At 37.0% G+C, this 26,489-nt stretch overlaps 1 protein-coding gene across 3 annotated transcripts in view; it reads right to left on the minus strand.

The window, feature by feature from the left end:
* Positions 1 to 1,568: 1,568 nt before the first annotated feature.
* The window catches only part of VIPR2 (vasoactive intestinal peptide receptor 2), a 61,827-nt gene continuing 36,906 nt past the window's right edge, over positions 1,569 to 26,489 (minus strand). For 2 of the 3 annotated variants that reach the window (XM_061996304.1, XM_061996302.1), the window contains 9 exons: positions 25,255 to 25,352; positions 21,787 to 21,928; positions 18,992 to 19,142; positions 18,181 to 18,241; positions 16,841 to 16,910; positions 12,855 to 12,946; positions 9,534 to 9,663; positions 9,406 to 9,447; positions 1,569 to 7,769 (listed from right to left, as the gene is read on the minus strand). In XM_061996304.1, the coding sequence (XP_061852288.1) occupies positions 7,596 to 7,769; positions 9,406 to 9,447; positions 9,534 to 9,663; positions 12,855 to 12,946; positions 16,841 to 16,910; positions 18,181 to 18,241; positions 18,992 to 19,142; positions 21,787 to 21,928; positions 25,255 to 25,352 (960 nt within the window). In that variant the 3' untranslated portion in view covers positions 1,569 to 7,595. The remainder of the gene's footprint in view (positions 7,770 to 9,405; positions 9,448 to 9,533; positions 9,664 to 12,854; positions 12,947 to 16,840; positions 16,911 to 18,180; positions 18,242 to 18,991; positions 19,143 to 21,786; positions 21,929 to 25,254; positions 25,353 to 26,489) is intronic. The other variant, XM_061996303.1, reaches the window with a different exon arrangement.

Raw genomic sequence — 26,489 nt, forward strand, 5'->3', positions numbered from 1 at the left:
ACAAAAGCACCAGCTCTAAAACACCGAAGGGCTTCCACATAAAGCACAGCTCTTCATTTTGGATTCTTTTGTCTTCCAAATCAAATGTTCCTGTTTCATTGACTATTCTGACTATATTCTGTAGGATATTACTAGAAAAATATTTATTTTTTCCTATGTGAAAAATCTGTAACTAGTTTGACACAGCATTATGTTTATGAAATGGTTTGATACAAGAGTTCAGCCTAAATTGCACGTCAAGTAGCTCACAATATATCCCAGCCTATGTTGGGATATAGGGTTATATGCCACAATATATCCCAGCCTATAAAGGGATATATGGAAAGATGAGGGTATTAAAACCCTCAAGTCAATTATAAATAATGAAACTTAATGAAAGCATTTTATTTTATTCAGTTGGATGTATAGTGTCTGGTTGTTTGGAACTTTGTATTAACTCCATAGCATCATGCTGTCCAAGGAACTCCCATTGCAAACTGGAATGACTATACTGCCACAGTCACTGCAGTAAGAGCCATCCCCTGAACCCCACTGCCAACATTGTGTTGCAAGGAGGTTACACACAGACTCTGCCTTTGCACAGCAGCTTGTGGTGGAGATTGCTGCCTTTCCTGAACAGAAGCATTTCGCCAAGCGCTTGTTTTCCCCTGTCATCTGTGTAAATCTTCTTTTAGACTGTCATTGTCACCTAAGAACCAACCTCCACATGGATACAAGAAACAGAGCTTCTTGAGTGCAGGCTTCCTTGCTTCTTCCCCTCCCCAATACATTGAGTTGTACTTTTATTCTGGAGATATCAATTTATCTGGCTACAGGTGTCTGTCAGCATTGATAGTGTTAAAATTGTCCAGATTTTTCTTTAAGGGATCCACTTTTTGCCTTTGACAGGACTCAGACTTGCTATTAAAACCTGGAGGTGCTGTTGCCAGCAATGATGAGAATCAGTCAGTTGCCAGTGCCCCAGCTCACCTGCACCCTGGCTCTCCTGCATGTCAGGCTCTTCAGCTCTAAAACATCTCACCTGCTTGTGGGAAAGGACTCTGAAGTGCCTTCCAGTCATGCAAACGAGTGCAAATAGGTTCAGACCAAAGTGCAGAACATACAGGCACACACGGTGGGAGAGAATGAGAGCTCATGTCACTCAGAGGATCAGAAGACTCCTCCTGGTGACACAGCTCTCTGATAACTATAAATACAGAGAGAAGGGACAGACTACTTGTCCTGTAAGCGATAGTAAAATGGCACTCTGTGCTTCGTCCCTGCTGGGTGCTGCTGCCAGGGGAAGCACACTGTCCTTGTTGCTCCTACCTCCTCCTCCATGGGCTCATCTCCTCTGCTGGCCTCACCAGCAATGCTCCACTGCCAGTCTGCCCCACTGTGTCTCATCCCTGTGCCCATTCTCATGGCAGGATCAACCTCAGCCTTTGTTTTCCATGTGCTACAATGCCATTTGAATTACATGGCTGAGGAACTCTGAGCTGCCAAGGCAGGAGGGCCATTTTCTGTTTTGAAAATACAGTATTTTTCAGTGCATCTCATAAATACACAAATCACATAAATAAAAGAAGTTCTGTGCAAAACCTTTAAAAGTTTTATTCTCTGGTTCTTCTTCAGTCCCTTATGGTGTTATTAACTACTATTATCTCTAATAGCATAAAGATGTAAACATTTATTTGTTCACAGCTTTATATATAACATATCTCAGGGAAGGCCGTTAGGTACGTGACACTAAAAACCGCAAAGAATAAAAGAGCAAAACCAGAAACAGCATATAGTGAATTACAGTATGAAATCTATTTACACACATAAATCTATACAACACCTTAGTCTGTACATTGTGTAAAAAATAATCACATTCATTTACATCATCTTTAATTGTTACCATACTTGACAGAGAAAAATCGATAAAGGCAACAAAAAGGAATTTCTAAATCATACTCACACTAATGCACCAGGAAAAAAAAGCTGCAGGTTATCATCAACTTCTTACAGTGCTTTGGGAAATAAAGGTGGTTGGGACATTGCAGCCACTGGTTTGGCTAACAGTGGAAACTGTACTTAGATTTAACTACACACTGTTATCATTGGGCAGTGGTTATGTGGAGTGGTTAAACTGCACCTCAGAAGGCTCCTTTGAAATGTTATCCTGGTGTACTCTCGTAACATACACGTTGGAACATATTATTATCATTTTAATATTGGGGTTTTTTTTGGTGAACAGAATAGCACCGCATACTAACTTCTGCTATTTGATTATGTCAGGGTAGTGCTGACAGCACTCAGGTTATATAGGCACTCATGGTAATGTGAAGGTACTTTTGTCAGGAAGTTTTTTCCTCCATGCCTACACACGGACAACCATTGTTCAGACAAAAACCTTTATATATATGGCAGCTTTCTCTGCAGCCATTTCTTCCTTTTTATCAGACATATTTAATGCTTGATTTTTCACTAGGGATATCTGAAAAACATCTGTATAAAGTGAATTTGGACTTTATTCAAAATTGCTTTGCTGAAAGGGACAAATTCACAGTCAACAGATGTCTTTTAGAACTCACAAAAACAGAAGACAAATAACTCAAATGACTGATTTTGGTCCTTATGCATTGAGTGTGAGATGTGCACTTGGCAATGCCCTATTTCATAAAGCCATCCCAGACAGATTCTCTTGTTTGTTGACGCTCTTTCCCCTTCATCATGTTAAAGGCAGAAGGAAGCCTGTCTGGGGTGCATCAGGACATGAAGCAGATGCTACAGAGTGGCGCGGGCTGCTTCCAACTTGACTGCAGACAGCTTATTGTAAAGCTTTTTTTACACCAGTTAAGTTATTGCTGCTACAGGACAGGTCCAACATATGCTTAAACTGGGTAGCTGCTCAGCTGCCTACCTGCAGCACCCATGGCCATACTGTGCAGGTGCAATCTGTTGGGCTCCCATGCACCCCAGCACAGAGTGCATTGAGTTCTTACTGAAATACATGTAAAATTCTTACAGTTTCATGAAAGCCAACATAGCTTTCAACAACTAAAAGAGTGACCTCCATATTCCTAGGTTTATTTTGCAAAGCACATTAATGCACCTGACCAGACACCAAGACACCTTTTAAAAAGGCACTGGTTCATATGGCAAAAAGCATGCCAGTAACAATCTTGTTGCCTGTCACTAGCCAGCTCCTGGTCAGTTCAAAGGACTTTGGAAAGTCAAAGATTTCAAAGGTATGACTAGGTGAGCTGCAATGGGGAGTGAGAAATATAGACAATGGTGTGTGCACTCCTGAAGGGACAGTGAAAAACTTTCTTTGCTTCTCTTGGCCGAATCTATTATGAATGGAATGGGGCACAGGACAACCAGCAAGAATATTTGAGAAAATGCCTCACTCTCAGAATTTGAAATAGTTGACATATTTAGTTTCTTAGAGAAGAAATCAAGACATGATTTAAAGAGATATTTCCCAGAGATTTCACGTGAAGAAAATTTCTGGTAAAGCATTTGTTTTAGCACATGACTCCTCTACAAAGGACAAAAAGCCAGACACTTAACCCAAAACAAGGAACAATTGTTAAAAGCTGACACCAGGAAATTGATGGACACAAGGCTATTTGCTTTATCCTGGAAGGCAGTCAAATACAGAGACACCCTATGAAATGGTCCCAGGGATCCTTCATTGCCTGAACTTTGGCATCATCCTGCACATTCTTGGAGGGTAATTTTGTCTAACCTGTTACTTGACTTAAAAAGGAGTATTTGGGTAATATTAGCCAGATAACTGAATGGTCTCTTCTGGGGATATTTGTCTTACCTTATTTTAGATGTAGAGTGAGAAACCTAAGTACTAGCCCACTACTGTGGGCTCATTTTATAGTAAGTACAAAGAAAAAGTTGTTTCAGCTTACCTACCTTAGATGCCCAGTGAAACGTGGGAAGAATCTCCTTCAACTAGTGCATATTTCTCTATGATGACTATGGAAGGCACTTAGAAAGAATCTTCGTCTGAGAGACAAACCTCCAGCTTTTAGATTATGAAACCAAGGCAGATGAATTTCACCTGAGTTTATGGGGCACCTAGTTGAAAATCACTCTGCAGAGAAAAAGTCAACATTCACTATATATTTACTTTCTGATCGTGGTTAGCAACTGGTGAGTAATCTGTCACTGTGTCCCTCGGCCATCAGCAGCAGGCAATGCTGGTAAAAGTCCCACAGACTGAATGGTGCTGCCTGGGCAACTCCAAGGAAAGCGAAGTATAACTATCTGCAGTGCCAGAAAGAATTGTTATTACCATTCTCATTAAGTAACTTTACATGGTGTGCTACTGGCTTTTCAGTGGGGATAAAAAAATCCCCCAGGTTTCCTGCTTTAAAGACCTTATGACTCAGTTTGAATCCTGATGCAACCCAAGGGAAGAAGGCAGTAAAGGAATAAAGCGAGGAGCACCATGTGACAGGGCAGTGCTGGGAAAGTGTACGCTTGTCTTCCTACCTCTACCTCCTCCTCTGATGCTCTATGGCCGAGTGAGAACTAAGTTTATGGATGACAGAAGGCCAAAGGATGTTTTCTTGCACTATCCTTTTGACTCTGAGAGTCAACACAGCACAGAGCAGGAACATTTATCTTCACAGTCCTGTGCAAAATGCAATGAAAAACAAAGTGATGAGAAGCTATAGTTTCTGGGACTTGTAAAGATGCAAAAGATGAACCATGTACTAGATTTCTCAAACTGTTTTGCAGCTTTTACATACATTTTAATATGATGTGTACGTCTGCATGGAAAAGCAACTGAAAGTCAAACGGGTGATGATGGGTTGATGGTGTAACTTTGCACAAACTTAACTGGAAATCAGAATTTTCTGGGAGTAAAAAAAAATGAGCACTGGGCCCTGTGGGCCTTCTCTGACATGAAAATGCTTGCACAAAGCATTAGGAAGTGAAATCATATCACAGAAAATGTATTTTCTTTATTTAGATTCTAAGATTTTTAATGAGCGATCAGGTTCTACAAAGTTCTGCACTTTTCACTGGTTTGAAAGAAAACTATGTGCAGCACCTCTCACCTTTGTATGCCATTATTCACATGCCCATATAGTGCTTTACAATCTTAATGATATCATCTATGTTGCCCCACTGGTGTGACTTCCTTGTTTCACATGGCATTACTACAAAAGGCAGAACCAAGTCAAAAAGCATCTGCTCCCTGTTAAAGGAAACTGCTGTCTTGTTGCAAATAAAAATGTGTTTTGGTATTTAAGCTTTTCTGTTTCATAATTCAGAAATCATTAACATGCAGACTTTCTCCATGCTCACCTAATTAGAACAAAGATGGTTTTCTCTAGGATAGAATCAATTATAAACTCATGTAAGTGGTGGAACTGATCACTCAAATCTGTTTCTCTAGCATCACTGTGTGTGTGTGTCTACTCACTCAAAGAAACTCTTTTAAACATAAGGATGAGTACGCTTGAATGCCTGTCAAGTGTGTCTTTCTACTGAAGAAATTTGTGGGAAAAAGTATATCTTGAACGTCACATCTCAGAGAGCTGAGCAGTCCCAATGCCACTTCAAAGAAGCCTGAAGTGCACAGATGTGTTTAATTCAGATACAAGAGAAGCCCCCAAAGTCCCAATGTGTCTTCATATATTTGCAGTAAAGAGTTTGTAGATAAGGTTGTTCAGAGATGCATAAAAAGTCCTGAAGTTTAGCAGTGATTTCCGACTCTAAAGCCTTTAGGAATACATTTAGTTTAAATACATGTGTAGGAGACCCTGTAGGACTGTCATTGCTTGCTTCATTTCAGAAACTCCTAATTGTTTTACTAAGTGACAGCAGAAACTTACAAGCCAAATTTGGCAAAGTAACAATTCACCAAGTGATTATCATTAAACTCAAATGATACCTAATACATAAAAGTTGGTGTCATGTAACATTCACAGAGTTACCGGCTCTGCTGTACTCATGTGAACCATGGGGTCTTTTCTATCTTTGGTCTGATATAACTTCATATCACTCCAGGGTAACCTCATTAAAGAAATTGTGTAGGACTGATAAATATCTAAATTAAATCAGACCAAAAGGTGTGTGGACACTTTAACAGCTGCCAAGAATATTCCCAGAACTGGTAATATTTCGTGAATGTACATATGTGCCTGACAAGACATGCCCTTGCTGCTGTTCTTCTCTTTACCTGGCAGGATTATGGACTTTGGATTCTTCTAGCTCCACACAATCTGTTATCTGAAATGTAAGGGTAATTACTTTCATGGATCTGAGGTACTCATGCAAATACATACTATTCCCACGTGCTATTTAGAGAGGGCATAGTTAAACGTGACATGGAAAGTCAAGATCATCAGGTTTATTTCTTTTAAAGAGTGTAAATGTTCTGTGTGTATTTATAAGAATCTATCTATGTGTTCTATGTCTTTTTTTTTCCAGAGGGGGAAAAAAACATAAGGGGTTTGGTGTTGTTGAGAACTTCCATTTATGCCTTTTATGGTAATTTTTAGAGATTCTGTAATTTTTTTTGCTGGAGTTGTGGTCAAGACTAAATTTTAAATCATCTTGATGGATACAGAATTAAGCTAAAAGAATTTACATTGTTCCTTAAATGAGAGTCGAAACTTAATTGCAAAATTCCTTGCAATATTTAGCTGCCAAGGATGTAGTTCTAGAAACAGATATCAATTAAAATATTATTTTAAAATTATATTTTCAATGGGTAACATGCTATCCAAGGCTGTTCATCCTGTTTATCCTATGCCAGACTGCTCTAGCAATGAAAGGCCACTTTAGAAAATTGTTTAATAAAAGATCGACACAGCTGTCTTTGATTTTAAACAGAACAACTGATGACTGTAATAGCACTATTGGACAATGCCCATGTTTTAATCAAAACTATTACAATAGCCTTTGCTGTATGGACTGCAAAGGTAGCCCTGCCTTCTGCACCTAAATCCAAAACCAGGCACTTTTGAAAGGAATAACAGGATTGGAATCAAACTCTGTAGAAAGCAGTCTGTGAAATTTATGCAATTAACTGAGAACTACTACCATTTTTCCCCCCTGCATCAATAACGTTAATGATTTCCTGGACTAGCACACTAAATCCCCAGTGCAGTTAATTATAGTCTTATATTTCTTTATTTTTACTTTGCTTTCCATAATTAGGAAAGAATTTCCTAATCCTTAAGGAAATAAAGCTCTCCTTAAGTATAAATAAAATGTAAGAAATTTTCTTGCTTCCCATCTTAACCTTTTCAATGTGTACTAAAGTGGTCTGCATTGAGCAGGATATCATATATCTATCTTGTAGATATGTTGGAGGGTAAAGGGACCATTATAGTAAATGAGTTTTTGAATAGTTGTGGCTGGTAAATGGCAAGAGAACATCATAATTAGTATGAACATCATTTAAAAAACCAGAAAGCATCCATCAGGCAGGTGTGTCTATTATTAACTGGTTGGCTGCACAAACCAATTTCTCAAATACCAACATGTAGAAAAGCGACGCACCAAACTGTACATTTTATAAAATATAACATCAAGCTGCATAATGAATGATATAACCCACAGTTTTTCATGTTTTGGGGGATCTAGCTGATTTATATCATGGTGGTCTCTGTCTGCATAAATGACTGAGCCCTTGAATTCCGGTGGAGCTGAGAAACACTTTCTGATCCATTTCGAGAAATTGAGGAGCTGTGGAGTCTGTAATCTCTGCCCGCTGTCTGCTTCCAGCACAAACTCCGCCATTTCCTTTTCAGCTCCCCTTGCACCTGTGTTCAAAGAAAATGCACAGGATGAGCTGGAAATGTTATTTATGTGAGGAACTTTTCAGCGTTTATTGGCTGTCAAATGGAAAACACTAGGAATACTATCATACAATGGTTTGGACTGGTAGGGAATTTTAAAGATCATTTAGTTCTGAGCCCCCTGCCATGGGCAGGGACACCTTCCACTAGCCCAGGCTGCTCAAAGCCCCATCCACTCTGGCGCTGAACACTTCTAGGGATGAGGCATCCACAGCCTCTCTGGGCAACCTAATCCAGGGCCTCACCACCCTCACAGTAAAGAGGTTCTTCCTACTATCTAGTCTAAATCTACCTTCTTTGATTTTAAAACTCTTACACCTTTTCCTCTCACTACAGACCCTACTAAAAAGGGTCCTTCCTTATAATTCCCCTTTTCATAGTGAAAGGCCGCAACAAGGTCTACCCAAAGCTTTCTCCAGGCAGAACGATCCTAAATTCCATATCCTCTCTTCATAGGAGAGATGTTCCAGCCTTCTGATAATTTTTGTGACCCTCCTTTGGACTCACTTTACCAGGTCCATGTCATACTTGTACTAAGGACAATGATGTCTCTTGACCTGCCACCCACACTTCTTTTGATGCTAGGTATGGTTTGCCTCGTCAGCAGCAAGTACACATTGCCAGCTCCAATTTTTCATCCCCAACCTCTTCTCTGAAGGGCTGCTCATGATCCATTTATTTCTCAGTCTGTACTGATATTTGGGACTGCTCTGATCCAGGTGCAGGACCTCACACTTGGTTTTGTTGAACTTCCTGAGGTTGGCATGGGCCCATTCCCAGGTCTGCCAAGGTCCCTCTGGATGGTATCTCTTCCCTCTATAGTATCAAATCAAAGATGACAAAACTAAGGTGAAGACTGTCTACACTGTCAGTGAGGAGATGCCCCAAGGTCACTTTCAAAATCAGTTTTTTATCACTTGTGCTGCAACTTCAGGTTTTGGTATCTAGCTATTAATCACATGTCCTTCAAGCACAGACTCAAATGATTAGCCCCAAATCAGGTATCTCATGAACATCAAAGACCAGAATATCACTCAGGAGCCCTGAATGTCAATTCCCTGTGCAAGTGGATGTCTTCTTCAGACAGATTCCTCCTGTCAGACACTGCATCCTGTTTAATGCATATTCTACCTTAAAAAGTGGCTGACATCAAAAGGAATTCCTTGCATCTTTCTCAGTTGAGATTAGGAAAGCTGCTCTTTGCTGAGCACTTCTGAAAATCTGCTGCAGTTCTAGGGGTTAGATTCTGTCAGAAGATTAACATTAAATACAAATTTTGGATAAATTTCCAAGATTGTTGCACCTCACTTGCACAGTCCACATTGCCTGTAACAGAACTAGAATTAGATCACATTAAATCACAGAAGACACAATTACTAACACCTTGGTTTGCAAGGAATTGGATTTCAAACACCTCTTAACTCTGCACCCAAATACACTAACTTCTCCTGTTGCACAGAAACTGCCACATATATATTCTATACACAGGAATGCAAACATCTTCTAAACCAACTTCATGTATCAGAGTGGCATTATACGGGCACTCATACATTTACTGAAAACAATATTTAACATCCTCGGCAGGAAAGATGAGACTTACTTCACTGTTCAAAAAACAATACAGGACTGCAACAATCAGCCCCTGGAAAGAGATAACGGTCCTTAGTTAGTAGGCTGTACCAACTAAGGTCAATAAAACTTCTGTTAAGTAAAAACTTTACAATTTACCTGAAAAGATCCCAAACACAACTCGAAGATTATTTTATAATTATTGGAACTGCGGTCAGGAAATAGAGCAAACACTGTGTAGTGAACTCCAAACAATGGAATAAGCAACAATGTGGATTTTGCAAGTCTCCTGGGTAAATAAAAGAGAAAAAGCTGGAGTTTAATGATAAGCTCTTGTTTTACTAAGATAAGAACCTGACGCAATGTCATTTTACGCAAACTTTGATTGACTTCAGATTTATAAACAGTCTTAGTAAGGGTCATTTATTGCAAACTGTTTGCCTTTCACGCTTGCTAAGAGATTAGCCACACAGTAACCTCCTAAATTAACATCTGCAGTTCCCTGTTAAGAGTTGATCTTGCTGACCTTACACTCTTCCAAAAGCTGTTAAAAAGGCTGCACTGCCTCTCTAAAGTGAAAGACCCTTTTTCAGTTGCCCTCTAGACAACAGCAGGGTGTAGGACTTGCCCTCAGCTGTGTCACTTTGACATTCATGCCGTTCCCAGCCTGGTTTCACAGCAGGGTTTTTGGGGGTGAGGTTTTACTGCATTATTCCACAGGATCACACTGGACAGAGTCGCAAGCTGCCATCAGTTCTTTCAAGATAGTTTTTTTATCTGGCATTAGGGTTCAGAGTGGAAAGGAATAATGCCTTCCTGCAAAGTCACACTGACAGATCCTGTTGTAGGGAAGATAAAATCTCTCTTTTGCATCAGAGACCCTGACACTTTTGGAAATTGATTGATGCTAATTTATTTTAAATGTGCAACTCTATGGCCAGTTTGTACACTGCACATGCACAACATGCAAACAATACCCAAGAAATGTAATCCAGAATAATCCCAGCTGTGAGATTTTCATGAGCAGTTTCAGATTCACACTCAAATACTAAAATCTCATAACTATAGTGACAGTATTAAACAAAAACACACAATCATCTATTTTTTAATGTCAATGTCATAGCACATTTTACCACAGGACACCACTGAAGGAAGAACTTTAAATTGTTACGCAGAGCATCTCTGACAAACTGCCTGTGAAACCACTGAAATGACAAATTGTTAATTATCCCTTATCTGTCACATATTTCACTCTAGTAACATTAGTTTTATATACTATACAGGGCCAGTAATGCATGATTATGGATGTCTGGTATCAGATAAACCTCAAGAAGTTGTAATGTTGAGCTCCATAATTCATCACTGTCTGGTTTCAACAATGAAAGGATGCTGTTGAGAATTCACCTATTTTAACAGAAAAGTCAAGGTACTTCAAGCAGCTTTACTTTTTCTGTGTCAGTCTTCATGGCCTTCCTTTGTTCAAAATGTTCATAATGCAACTGCTTATGTGGAAATAATCAGTTCTGACAGCAAAGTTTCTCAAGAATAGTAAAACCCTCACATTTAAAGGTGATACCAGTAAGGAGCACAAACAGAATTTGTTTAGCAGAATAAATTCATTTTCAACTGGAGGAGACAAAGATAACAGCAAATTTCCTGGTCTCCCAAATGAAATGGAAAAATTACTTTATTTGAACTTTACTCACTGCTAGAGTAAAATGACCATCAAAAAAATGGAACCTGGTATAAGCAAGTGGGATAGTGGAAGAAAAATGGTGACTTGCATGAGTAGTATTCCTTTTAGACTCATATTTCCCTTTTGCTACATTTTTGTTTTAATAATTTTTGTTTAGTTGATGTCACTTTCTCTATACTGCACTCACATTTTAGTGGAGGAAAGGGACAGATAAAATAGCTGTATTCTTCTCTGTATTTTAGAAAATGCATCTGCATTTTGTAAATTGAACCTTCCAGGCCTTTAATTTGCTCTGTAGATGCAGCATTTCTTGAGGAGGTTAATCTACTGTTCCCATGGTTATCAGCTAAATCCTAAATTAATCATGCAATTAAATGCTAAAAGCAAAGAATTCACAGGGCTGAATAACAAAAGGCAAGGTTGCTATTAATGACCATTTTATACTATGAAGTGCCACAATAACCTGTAGAAGATGACAGGAAGGGAATGCCTAATTTTAATAAAATTCACACATATGACATAGAAACAAAGAAAAGTTCCCATCACAAGAGGCAAACTTGAGGGGATTTCCTGCCCATAGGTCAGTCATTGTGCTAAATAATAATGCATAACTGCATAATTTCATGTAGGCTGATTTGCTTCTCCCACATTTAGATAATTCAAACAGCAAACACAAAACAGGACCCTTGGAGCTCTATGAAGCAAAGCCTTGTATCAATCCTGTTGTGCCGCCTTTTTCATGGTGCATCAGAATTCTTGTTTTGTATGCAATGTGTCACGTTGCTTACAAGACAAACAAGGTCCTAGGGCTCCTGGCTTTAAAGATATACTTTGCTTTAACACACCATGTTTCATCTGATGTTAGGACAGGAATTCAGTATATTTTAAAGGAAGAAAAGGTGTTATCCAGGAGCTTAATTTCAAAGGCCACTTGTATGGAGTTTTCAGTGTTCATGTTAGATTTTGTCATTGAAATATCATATGAACATCCTCAAGTGTCCAACTCAGTGTTTATAAAATAACACCTACTACAACAGACTCTTGATTCTTGGTTACAGTATCCAGCACCTATTACAGTAAACAACAATAACTGATATGGCCGTATAACAAAGAATAATTTTAGTGATGTACTGAAATTCCTAATATTTCTTGATTCTGAAGCTGTGGAACAACAGATGTTAGGATTTGATGTTCAAACCAAAGCACACAAAAAGAAACCCTCAACAGAAATGAAGTTGATCTGTCAGAAACATTTGTTTCCCCTTGAAAAATAAAGATGTTCTTTTAAATCAACATAAAACCTTATGTTTCATTCTTACTTTTGGGGAACAACATAACTCCTTTCCAGCCCTTAAAATATATGTCAGTATTACAACTAATATATTTTAGAAACAAAGATGGTTTTTAAAATGTTTTTAAGGAGGCTGAAGCAAAGTGTTTTGATCTTGAAATTTTTGTTATGTCAAAATGAAACATTTATACAGTAAAAGAAAGATGTTACTCTCCTTATAGCAGCATATTCATTCATAGACTAAACTCAAATTCAAGAATAGCTTCTTGATCTTTATGAAATTGCATATTTTAAATTTAATTCAGAGTTTAACAAAAAAAATGTTTATCTCTGTTCCATCATAATGATAAGATCTTTTTTAAACCACATCTAAATGTACTTCTGAATTAAATGTAATTATAGTATCATGGCAGTTGTTGGTAGTTAGTTTCAGCAAAAGCAATCTTACAGAGATTACATTGCTCTGTATATAACATTTAAAAATACAACTCACTTGTACTGTGACTGGTCATTTCCTCCAACATCTGGAGATCTTAACTTCTGCAGTAAAATTCTTATAATACTAATGAAAAGTATAAAATTCACCTGCAAAGTAAACAAATATAAGGGTGACTTCTGTGATTTCTGACTTCTCTACTCAATATGCAGCACAAAGAAATGCTTATCAAGTTAGATAAATCAGCTCAGCAGCGGGTGTTGGGTACACCCTGCCAGAACACATCAAACTCTACACCACCAAACCTCTGGTCTGCTTTCTGCCTCACTAGGTTTGTTATAACCAGCATACCTTGGCGTGGCCACTGGTTTTAATCTGGCTGGCAAAAGCCTTTGAAGCCCTAGTTGTCAGAAATGCCTTCCTTCCAAAACCTCAGCTGAAGATCGTTTCCTAGCAGGATGAGACACTGGATGTGATTCTATGCAATCAAACGCTGTCCTAAAGTGTCATGTGGATTCACCATGGGAAGTCTCAAGGAAAATATGAGTCCCATACACAACTCTGACTCTCTTGCCTTAACTTTAAATATATTCTGTCTGAATTAGGAGAAGAGAAGATTATTGCACAGGTCTGTCCATTCTAGAACAGAAAAGGCCTTTCACAATTATTTGTCTTGGGTATCGCAGACAGTATCACGAAAAACCTGAATCTTTGCAGTCTAATTCTCGAGATAGAACAGCAGTATTATTTTCCTTCTCAGAAAGGCACTTGCATAAAATGAGTTATGATCAGATCCTGAACAACCTAGAAAATTAAAGTATAGAACTCAGGAGATCCTAAGTCTGACTCCTGATATTTCTTCACCCTTTGACATCTTGCGTTTGCCAAGCCTTCTGAGGCTGGATTGCTTGGTGTGGTCTAGAAAATCAGACACTGAATATACCATACCTGTATTGAGGGATATGCTTGCAATTGACACCTTCACAGCAACAATGCGAGCTGAAAACTACAGCTACAGCTACATAAACAGCTGCATTAACTCCAGACTTTAGAAAAAAACTTCTGTAGAGAAAAACTTCTGTCCCTGTGAAAATGAGTGTTGTATTGCTTATTGTAATAACAAACCCCATCTCAAATGGCAAAACCACAAGGTCGAGTATGCAACCAGACAGTGTCTGCCTTGATGTATTGCTGAAACTCTTCTTTTTCCAGTGTTAACAATTTGGCTGTAAGCTTTTCAAGTTCAACGAATTTCTGTGTCTTTCTTGACATACTCAGCCCTATTTGTGACGTTAACAAATAAACCAGGATCATAGCAACTGCATGCCCCTCTGTATTTAGTATTTTGTTTGAAATGACAGGTGAAGTGACGGGAAGTGAAAGGGATTAAATAAAAAAAAAAAAGGAAAATGGTATCTAATATTTTTGAAAACAAAAGAGTAAAACCAAAATGTTAGAAAATTGAGGATTTTACTGAACTGAGTATACCTTTTTCAGGCAGATGATGACTTAGAAGTTTTCCTTGATGCAAGTCTCCTACAAAAGTCTCCTAACAGGCAAAAGCCTGTTATTGCTGATTTTATCTACCACAGCAGAATGTATAAACCAAGGGACATAGATTTCATTTGCCATAGGCACTGGAGCCAGTATTAGTAGGCAAGGAGAGGGCTTCCATTTCATTTTATATTTGTCAACCACAAAATAGAAGAGGGAGAAATCTGTATTCCGTGTTTGCAAAGGCAAATAGGTAGAATTGGTTCTTGTTCTTCACAGGCATCCCTAGTATCTACTGTAACAGAATGTCAACCATTTGATTTCTGAAACATCAAATCATCTGTAAAACTACACTCAGGTGACTCACGTTCTTTACTGATATTTATGTATTACTTTCAAGTTTGTTTTCACACATAAAACTTTCTATCTGTAAGCATGATCATGGACTAATGAAAAACAAACATTCTTGTTTGGAGTTTGTAACAGTCCTTAGCTCTATTAAACTTAAGATCCCAAAAGTGACAACTGCCACTGACATCCTACAGTGGAGCAAATTAATTTATCTAAAATTATTACTGAACTGATCATTTGTTAAAGTCTTTTAAAGTCTATATCTAATTTAGAATAGTATATTTCAATAAAACACAAAGCAAGTAGTGCCTTTGAATTTTACTTTTAGTATTTAGTTTTTCAGTCCCATAAAACCATTTGAAAGTCATGCTTTTAAATAAAATAGAATCTATATATCATTCAATGAACATGTAAGAACAGGAAAATAAGAAAATGTCAATGCAGAGAAACTGCAAGAGCTTAAAGACAAATGATGCCTCTTTAGTGGATACCTTTTTGTACTGGTTGACTTCTTTTGACAATAAGATTTTGAGTCTAAATACATTGCCTAAACATGGTTCATCTGAACTATCTCCACGTTGCTTCTTTTTCTTGCAACATGAGATCACAAGATAAAGATTTCTTATCTACTTCGATGTGGCACACGCACTGTTTCCATCCAAACACCACTCCTTCCCAAACAAGAGCAGTTTATGCAACTGGAAGTATAGAGAATGCATTTGTGGAGGTATTTGCTCAATGGAGAACATGGATAACGATACATGAACTGTTTTGAATAGTCAAGTCCACTTAAAACTAGGAGACAGCAGATTCTGAACATATGCATCCAGCAAGCCAAAACCAAGGTCTTGTGCAAAATGTTTCCATATGCCTTGCAATTCCTTTGTATCAAATTCATAACAGAACCATTTAAAATTAAATAAATAAATCAATAAAAACAACTATTCCTTTGCTTCAGTGATTCTGATCCCCGTTTTATGATATGCCAGACTTTTGTTGACTGACCAGTACTCCATTTTCTTAACTCACAATTAATTTCCCAGTCTTTGCTAAGATCCAGCTGCAGTTCAAGTCAGCCAACAAGCACTTGGTTAAATTCCATTTCCAGGTCTAGGACTTCTTTGAAGAAGCACTGCTTTCCTGGCACATGAAGGCTCAGCTATCTATCAGATAGATGTTTAAACTGAACATCCACACAACAGTCTTTCATCTTTCTGTAAACACCAGGTGGTTTGCTTTGCTTTGATCTTTCGGCACAAATTTTCTTCACTCTGGTCCATCCCTCATTGTCCAGCTTCTTTGAGGTATATACATTCTCCTCCTACTGTATTTTGTTGCATGCTCATTTCCTCATATTATAAAAAAATCTTTTCTGTGAGTCCTTATGTCATTTCACACATATGCCTACTCTGCTTTCTCTTTAAACAGTGTAGAACTCACCCTGATGAAGATGATATGAAGTTCTCCGCAAATTATTTTCAGCAGGCACAGATGGAAAAGCAAGCCCAAGTGCAACATGGACTCCTGAAGTCTTGTGTAACTTAATAATGCTCTAATTTTTCTGACCAAAATGTTAACAATAAAGCAAGGGTATTAATTTGCACTGTAACTATTTTCAGAAATGGACATATGACCATAGTATATTATGCCCAAAGTTAATTACAGAATCTTCACAGCCAACAAGAATTTTATTGTGCTACTCCGGTAATTCTAATGAGTCCCACACAGGAAAATCCCCTTGAAACATTTTCAAACGTTATTCTTTTGCAAATACTTCATGTTCAATACATCTTTTGGTAGGCTACCAATTAAAGAAACATACACATTGCCATAGTTTTTTGGCTGCAATAGTATCAGATTCTCAATTTGAAGGGCAATCTATTGATGGAAAATCAAATCTGCAATTCATTGAAAAGTATAATTAGATTTTTGCTTCCCCCAGGCTCATAAACGGGAGAGATGTTAAAGAAAGAACAACATACAAATAAAAGCAACTGCTCATTTAATAGGAGGCTGATAAATATTGAATACAGCAAATTTTAATGGCCTTGGAATCTGTTTAACATTTCTCCTACACCACAATTTCTTCTCATTAAAACAGAATTCTTGCCTATCTGTAACTAGCAGTGAAGAATAATGGCTATATGCAGTGCACAATGCAGAAGCGATGTATAATTCATGCTTCAAAGTTTACTTACTATAATAGAAATTAAAATTGGTATTCGTATAACCCACCAGGGACCACCATGCTCATTTGTATCCCAGCAACTACAACAAAAAAGAGGGAGAATGATGGTGACATTAATATCATCTGGCAAGCAGGACATATGAGGAGATGTATTTCTTACATACAAGTCAAAGCACACTAAAATAATGTCTGTTCTAGCCCAGAATTTGGCATTCAATCTTTTTTGCTTTTATTTCCCTGGTTTTAATATGCATATTCAAATAATTCAAAACATCAAACACACTAGGCTGTACCATTAGACATCACAGAGGATATTGCCCTTTAGGGAAACTAAGCTCTGTTTTATTGTGTGTAAGGACACTTTTCCAATAAGCACTTAACACCAGCCTCTGCGTAACAGGAAGATCTAAAGCAACTGCCAGACACAACTGAAATGGCATAATTCCTTGTGGGATGTTGACGTCACAGATGACTGGAACTGGTTTAGGAAAATAAGAGACTGAAATTGAAGTTTTGTCTGGAAAACTGAAAATTGTGTTTTCACTGTGGGTTCAGCAGTTTTATTCCAAATACTCTGAGAATAAATGCTCTCTAAGATTAATCTTAAGCAAGAGCAATACTGTTCCAAGTTCTTCTGTGATCATAGCAACAAAGGAAAAAGGAGAGCCTTCAGTTCACATGTTAGATGTCATGCAACGAAAACTTAGAAACTATGTAGGACATTATTTTTCAGTTTAATTACAGTATCAATTAAAAAATATTAGTCAGGATGAAAAGAAACAGTGTGAAAACTGACTCAATAGTTTTAAATGCTCTGCCATTCCTTGGAACCAGCAGGAGCAGCAAGTTTGATCTCCCTACAACATTCTGATCTCAGTTCCTCTCCCCAGGCCCAGCTCTAATTAGTCATAGTTTCATCTGACTACATGCATCACATTGCTTTACTTCTGGGAATGTAATTAAGATACTAGATGATCTCTAAAGGTCCCTTCCAACCCCTACCATTCTATGATATTCCCAAAGTTATCAAGATTTCAAACTTTTGAGTTGACAACAAGCAAATGAGAATTCAGAGCACCTTACTGCACTGTATTGCAGCACTGAACCCAAGGACCCTCACTGTTAAGTTTGGGTTTTTTTCACTTCCAAAGCAGAGAGCAGATAGATGGGTCTCAAGGTGTAATGTTGGTCATAAACGAAGTCTGTCCTCTCCTGCCCTTAGAGTTTTTCAAATAAACAGCAATCAAATAAACAGCATGCTCAAGAGCTCCTGAACACCTGGCCCCTCTATTGCCATATCTGACATTTCATTTGGAGATTTTAAACTTTCTCTCCACCCCACACACTTACCCAGTGTCCTCTAAAATGATCCGTGTTACTGTCCATGTAATAATGAATATAGTAGGAATTCCTGAAAAATCCCAAAGACGTTTAGAGGATGATCACAAAAATCTAAGTTTACACACACACAAAATAAGTTCACCTTGCTACTAACCAATTATTCCCCAAATATACAGCACACAGTAAACAAGTTTAGTGAATGGAGAGATTCATCTGATAAGCTACATGACGTAAGCAATGTATTACAAGGAAAGATTGCAGGGAAGTGGGTTTATTTCTTATAAAAATGCAGCCTTAACGACTGATGCACAAAGAACATCCCTGCCTTAGTTTCCTTCAAAGTGTCAGAGTGACCTACAGGGAGACAGACAGAAGTTATGCATTCCCAATGCACTTCCAAGGACTACAATATAAATCTGAAGTGTAAATAATTTCATAAGGAACCATTCTCACACACTGGTTTATTCCTGTTTCCCAGCACTACCAAAATGTTTTATGACCACCTATTACTGGAAGTTTTAAAGTGCTCCATATAAATATCATTGTCCTTGCTGGAAATTAAAGGAATACATATATTTAAAACCTGATGGACAATATTACTGGGTTGTTCAAAAAGGGAAATAGCCTAGCCTTGCCTATGGCTATGCAGCTAAACCATTTTTCTTACAAATTAGGCTAGTCTGAATCATATGTTTTGTGGTGGCAGTCCTTGAACCATCCTATATCCTGAACAAGAAACAGCATGACTACCTTGGTATCTAACACTGAACCCGACTGATACCTACATATATACAGAAAAAAGAATATTATAAGTTCTTACCCCATCCAATCAGTAGGTAGACTGTGAAGTGTCTGTTGGGGGAGAATATTAGCACAAGGAGGATGTGGAGGTAAAGTCCTTCAACTAAGAGCCAGTAAAAGTTTGCCATAACACCATACTGAAAAAACACCAAAATAGCCTTGCAGCCCACCTGAAATATGAGTATAGGGATGAAACTTGTTTCAGGAAAGATGCTGTATTATTCTGTTATTAATATATTGTATAGGTCTAAGCACTCCCTGTAACACTAGCAATCCAGGTCCAGGTGACTTTTTATTTTTTTTGTAAAGGTAATTGTATCGATAAAAAGGAAATTAATTATAAATACATTATTTAGATACTCTCATAGAAAATTTGCTCAGAAATCTTGAAAACTTCATAGCGTAAATATTGTAAAAGGTGGTGGTTAACAACAAATGCATACAGTTGCAACAATTAATGAATGGCTAGTAGATTAACTGATCACCTACTAGGTGGCTAATCAATACAGTAAAACTCTAGCTGGCTTCCCAACATAGTGAAAATTAACAAATTGCTTTATGAATTTTTCAAGCCTGAAAGCAAAACTGATTAAAAACAAAACTTTACATGATGAATACTGTAAGTACACTTAGAAGGAAAAGATGCTTTAGTATTCCTTAATTAACAAAACACATAAGCATGTGGCATAAAATGAAGTGCCAATGTACTTATAGTCTGTGTACTGCTCTTCAGAATTAATTTGCTGATGTCTGTGCTGCTGATGTTCCACAGTGCTGGCTGCTGTTGTTTTGGTACTTCCCAGCAGGAATCTGGGATGTGAGAACTGAACACAAAAATGTTTCTGCTGAGACTGAGATGAGAAATGGGATGATATGGTGAATATGAAAGACTAAACAAAATGGACTAAATGAAACTTCTAGTTTCTGCCTGCTTTACTCTCCCACTTTAAATACCCTTTATACTCCCACTGTTTCTGTTATAATTCCAAGTGCACCAAATACCTAAGTAGGTAATTGACTCATCTAGTCAATTGATTCCTCTGTTTAAACAAAAAAAAAAAACCCAGGTGTTTATTATGAAGACCCCAGTAAACAGTTGCTAAGTCAGAAATCTCTCTCAGAGATAATTCACCTCAGTGGATTCCAAGTAACATAAATGCCTATACTTATGCCTGTATAGTTGCCTATATAGACAACTAAAACAGAGCCCATAAGGCTAATTTTAGCTGCCTACATGGAAGGTTTGTTGTGAAAACTAGCCACCTACTAGCCAAGTATCTCCTTTTACAGCTCATGGAGAGAGACAGGTGTGTTCAGAGAAAGTCTTAAAGCAGAGGATATAAATTGCCCAATGAGAAAGACAGAAGCCCAGAGAAACAGCTTAGTTCAGTCATCTCATTTGGTAACACTGATTTTACCGCTGGACTTTGTATCCACTGAAGGGATATGCACTGCAGACCAGTAACAGGCCAGAAAAATTAACATGAAGAAAATGTAACACTTGAAAACCCAAGCTGAAATTTCATTTATGCTTTTGACTACTTGCAACCAGGTTAGCAAAGTCCCAAATTTTTTTAATCTCTCTTAAATTCCAATACTCTACTGTATTATCTTCTCAATTTACTTACTGGAACCCTGCATCAAAATATGTTCACTTTCTCCTGAAGCTAATCCTGCATCAGGTGTTTTTTTGATGTAGAATAGAGAAGCTATCTGTCACTAAGAGCCAAAATTATGACTTTGTGTTATTCAGATCCAGGACCTAGTTACATTGCTCTTTGAACTATGTGCTTTTAGACACCTGTGCGTGCAGCAGGACTGTGGAACATCACACACATGACAAAATAGTGAACCCCAGATGCTGTAACATAAGAAAGGTAACCTCCAGCCAAAGCAAAATAGCCTTGCCAAGCTGGTGTCAGGTCATTCCATGTACAATGCAACAGAAATAACTCCATAGTCCACAAAACCAGATATATTGAAATAGGAAATCATGAGGCATTGCAGCCAAGAATAACTGGAAAATAAACTGCAGAAATCACATAGTATTTTGAGAGCTGATTGACTAATTTTGCAAAGGCCTAAGAATTTTTGATTATCCCTGGCAGTGTGCCTATTAACTACTTTGCTTACTTAAGGTCCACTAATTCAGAGATCATTTGTCGTCATTAGAAATATCCCAGATTACAAATTCATACATACAGCCTGGTAGTTATTTCTAAACACTTTATTATTTGGGGCAATATAGCTTCATCAAAATAAAAATATCTTATTTTCTTTTTTTTTCTCACAAGTTTAAACTGTAGTAACTTAAATTCAGAAGGTGTTCAGCAATATTTGTAGGGTTCCTCTGCAGCACTTTTGACTGAAGCAACGGAGGCAGAGAATGGGGAATATCATATAGTGGTCAGTGTTTTCACAGCAAGGGTTGAGATTTTTTTAACCTCTGTGTATGAAAATGCAGTAAATGTATTAGCATGGCAAGAATGCAGATGACAACACTTCTGTCAAGCCAGAAAGTACAGAGGAGTTAATAAATACAACTTCTGCAAATATTTAATTCCCCACATCATTTCTCTCCCTCAAATTCCCGGACCCCAATAAAGCTCCTGGAATATTTCCCAGTTGATGGCACATCTGTTTGTCTTAAATTCTCCCAGCTCATCAATGCAATGGCCATATTTAGCTAGTCATTATATTCTCTGAAGGATTGTCTACAGTGACAGCTTGGTATTTCTAAATTATAAAAAAGATCAGAGAAGAAAATTTAACTACACAACAGTATTATACTAGGTAACAAATGAGCTTTATTACCCATGAGGTTTGATCCTCTGGACAGTGAGCTGTGTTGGTGCTGGAATAAAGAATATCATCCTTGACTAAAACAGAGATTGCTCTTAGAATGAAAGAGAGGAACAGGTTCAGATGGATGTAGTTCCGAGTACAGTGAAGTTTTCTAAGAAGAGATTTAAAAACAGGCATTTAAATTTTGAGACAGAAAGCTTTTGAATAGATTTCTATTAATGTCTGGTCATTTCTCAGAAATATGAACCTTGAGGAAGTGCCTATGCTTTCTTCCTCTGCCATATTGCTAGTGCTGCCTTGCTGTTTTCCTTTATCATCATCATCATTATAGGCTTTCTAAAATATACAAATAGTATCTCTTACTCTTTTTCAGTATCATAGACAAAAAAAAATCCAGTGGTATTTCTCAGACACTTTAATATAAGCTGAAAATAAACATAGATTATTATATCCTTCTGCCTTTGCACTCATCCCAGTGTTTTTCTTTCTGGTTTAATTTTGTATCTCACTCCTTCATTTTAATATGTAATAGGTTTTCATGCTGTGACATGACTGGATGCAGGAACGACTAAAAACATTCAAAACATCAGATCACCTATCCTTTCTATTCAGTGAGATGCAAAACATCTGTTCTTTAGTCTAGTAGCCATGTGAAAGCCTGATAAAGACATGACAAATATTGCAAGCAAGTGGATGAGTGCTCTGGAGAAGCAAGTTCTAAGTTAAGGCTTTTGGCTTAATAAACATTCCCTTAAGGATCTCCCTATTTAACAGATTTTTTTTTTTTTGATAGCAAATTCCCAGAAATCAATTCCTAAGAGGTCTTTTTGGTCAAAACCAGCACCTTGAACTGCACCTGGATATACGCCAAAAGCCAGGGCATTTTCGCAAGCGTGAGCAATGAAAGAATGAAGTTGTAATAGGTTTTTATGGTGGTGTGCAGTAGCAGCTTCCAAGTAGTCTTCATATTTTGATTCTTACTAAAGAAAACTAAATAATCCACTCTGAAACTTCAAAAGCATGGATAGTTACAGTGAGTGTAGTGAACTAAATAACAGATCAATCTTGCATGAGTTTGGAAAAGGACATAATTCTACGCTGAACTATACACATCTGTCAAAAATGCCATGATTTCTGGGGCTACACGTGTCCTTTGCTGTAACAGGTTCTGAGAAAAACTGAAATACTGCAATTACATTGGACTGCATTGTATGATTCTATGGAATTCAGAGATACATGTAAGCTGCAAATGGCATGAAAATAATTTTCTTGAGTAACTAATCTAGGTGATTAGTTCTTCATCTCATTCAGTAGCTGAACGATAAATGCTGGAGATATACAAAGCTGTCAAACCAACAATTTCGACGTAGTGAGCAAGAAAGTATTTTTATTTGTGATACATATGATGATTTAGAGTAACAAAGAAATGCTGTTCTCTAAGAATGAAACAAAAGCTATTGTATTGATTCCTCTGATATGATTACTTCATGATACAAAACTGCCATTTGAGGAACTTGAGACACTTGATGCATACACAAGCACACTTTCTAGAGATGATGAAGATTTTCTCTTTGGTAAGAAATGCATATTGGAGAAACTGACATTTTTTTGGAAGGTTTTGTTATATAGGAATAACCCTAAAGGAGGTATAGTAAGTTCTACAATGTTGGTGTTACGTAGAAACATGCTGCTCTGTAATTTCTTCTCACTCTGAGTTGGAACAAATCAACCTTTTAAAAAAAATCTGAAATATACTGTTCATTTTCAATTTAGAAGGGTAAAGCAACTTCTTTTGACTAAATAAAAATTATTAGCTTTGCTATTTATAAATTAAGTTTGCAGAAGTAAGAATGTGGCTGACAAATTGGCAGCCTTCAACAGGAAAATACTGTGTGGGAGAATTACCAATTAGCTTGAATTATAATATATATATAATATTATATACATTATATCCATATATATATACACAGAGTATTGTGGGAGGAGTGGCAATGTAGTGACTTGAAAAATGCAATCAGCTTAGTCTAGCAAGGTATTTACAGATAATCATGTTTTATGTCTTTGTTTTGAGATTAAAAGATTAGCCAGATGTAAAATCCTTTCCTTTTACAATGCTTCTAAATGTGTCCCTTACAGACAGTAAAAATGTGAATCCATATAATATTTCTGTAAAGATTAAAATCGAGTTCATATCTTTGTAAGAAATGCAAAACAGAATATTGCAATTGCATGTAACTTTCAAAAACATCTCTCCTTTTCCCATCCACAGGTCTGCCTTTCATGTGCTTAGAGCTGATACTGTGAACAACTGCAAAGCCCTGAAGCTGCATCTGCTCTGCCAGACAGTACCTAACAATGTATAACGATGTCCACTACCTTGTCATGAACACATTACCTGCAATTAAATTAAACTCTGCATTATTCCATGTAAAAATCCAGCAGGGTTCAATTTTAATAATCTCTTGTGTTACTAATATCCACAGTTCAAATTTTAACCTTGCTGGATGAAGTCAGGGTTTTTGATAATTCTACTGCATTAGTTACTTCTGATTTTTAACTCACTACTTAATTACAGAATTTCATTTACATTTACATAGTTTCACCTAGAAGAGTCTTCTTTGCTTCCATTTTTAAACACAACAAGGTGAAAATTTGCTGGTTACACTCAAAGGTGAATGTGTTTCAGAGGTGAGTGACTGATCTTTATAAACAATACATTGACGTTCCCTGTAAAGAATCCTGGGACCTTTGAGGACAAAGTAGGAATAGTTCATCAGATGAATGAGGCTCTGACAAACAACATGATATCCTCTACATATTATATGTACTTCTTTTCTACCAAATTTGAGAGATGCATTTTCTTGTTTTTCCTGGTGCAGAGTAGAATGGAAAAGTTGTGTGACGCCTACAGTGGTGGAGAGACTGAGAAATGCTATGATACTAATAATACTATTTTGCAATTTCTTTTGCTTTCAGTCTCAGGTAACTTCCAGAAACTAGGCAGAAACAACAGAACTTCCTAACACTGCCTAACAAACCCTGCACACTCAGCACTACCTGTCAGCACAATTATCCATACCTTTACAGCCCCAACTTGGTGAAATTAATGATTGCCTTCAATTATAGAAACTCTGAAGACCACTCAGAAGATTCTGTAAAATACAGCTGCTCTCTTGTCCAGTGTTAAGAACAACGTCCTACCAATCTTCAAGAGCAATTCAAGATGCTGATTTTAATAATCAAGTAGAAAATGATTTATACAATCCATTCCTAATGGGCTGTAACGTTTGAAAATTTTCTAAAATGCTTTGAAATGTTTTAATATGACTAGTGCCAGCAAAAATCAAGGGAGCATTACATTATTGTCAGCTGCTTAACTGATAAAAGTGTAAACTTGATGAATTGTCTAAATATCTGAGTAGATAATAGTTAAAACTATCTTATCATTATTCATATTTACTCATGAAAAATACTTACCTGAAAAGGCAAAGAATTATACTTCCTGTTGTAAGAGCAATGAGAGATAGGCTGTGTCCAAGAGTATAAATTGCCTTCACCCTTACATAGAAGTTGACCTGCACAGAAAAATACATATTGAGGAACCACTTACTGATATGTAAAATTTATTGTGAAATAATATTATTTCTGATTGAATGGCTCGGAAGGCCAAAAAAATAGCACTATTTTAAGTGTGTGCTCTACAGTACAAGATGAGAATGCAATATCTTTATTCCAACATATTTTCCAATGCAACATCTCAAAGCCACTTGACCTTGGTGGAAAATTCAGCTTTAGGAACTTAAAACTTAAGACACACAAATTGGTACAATTTCAGACGATTATTACACGTCAGTGAGGTCCAAGAAAATATAAGATTCCCTAACATCCATAAACACAATCAAATTGGGAAGAAAGACCCACAGTTTGAAAGAATGGATTATCTCTGAAAGAGAGAATCTCTTGCAATCATTTTGCTCTAGTGTACTTTGTAATGCATTTATCCAGGAATTCCATTTTAAAGATGTTTAAGTCTCATTAATTTCCTAATCTAAATGTTCAAATACTTCATTAAATGGTAACCCAAACAACTCTTTCTCTTTTTAGTGAAGTTATTTGCTAAAACTTGGAAAGCAAACTTTTCAACAGACAAAAAGCAGACTAAAGTGCAGAGTCCACTGATTAACTGCAGTTATCCTTACAGAATTCAATAAATCCTATTCTGAATTACATCAAGAAAAATAATTCTAAAGATTCTCAGAATTAAGCTGCTTCTTCATTTTTTGCCCTTAATAAATTTATTACTGATATTATTTTCTACTCAACCTAAAAAAAAATTAAAATTGTAAAGCTTTTACTATGTTATGAAGATGAAGTTTATTATAGAAATTTAGAATGTTCTATGTATAACAGACAAAATTTCAATACTTAGTGCACATTGTAACATCACTGACCTTCTCATACAGTGTTTGTGAAAACTAGCAAGGAAGCAATACTTTAAAATAAACCAAGATAGCAAAAAGAAAAGCGAATCACTTTATACATTTATTTTTATAGCATTTCAGAGGCCAAGAGGTCATTTTAACCATCCTGATTCATGACAAAATCTACTGGATATTGACATACAAAATATTATACAGATATATAAAATACTAAATGAAATGTGAAATGAAATGAAGGACCTTGCAACTGCACTATCCTAGATATGGTTATAG

This window comes from Colius striatus, chromosome 5, assembly GCF_028858725.1.
Source record: "Colius striatus isolate bColStr4 chromosome 5, bColStr4.1.hap1, whole genome shotgun sequence".
Lineage (NCBI taxonomy): Eukaryota > Metazoa > Chordata > Aves > Coliiformes > Coliidae > Colius > Colius striatus.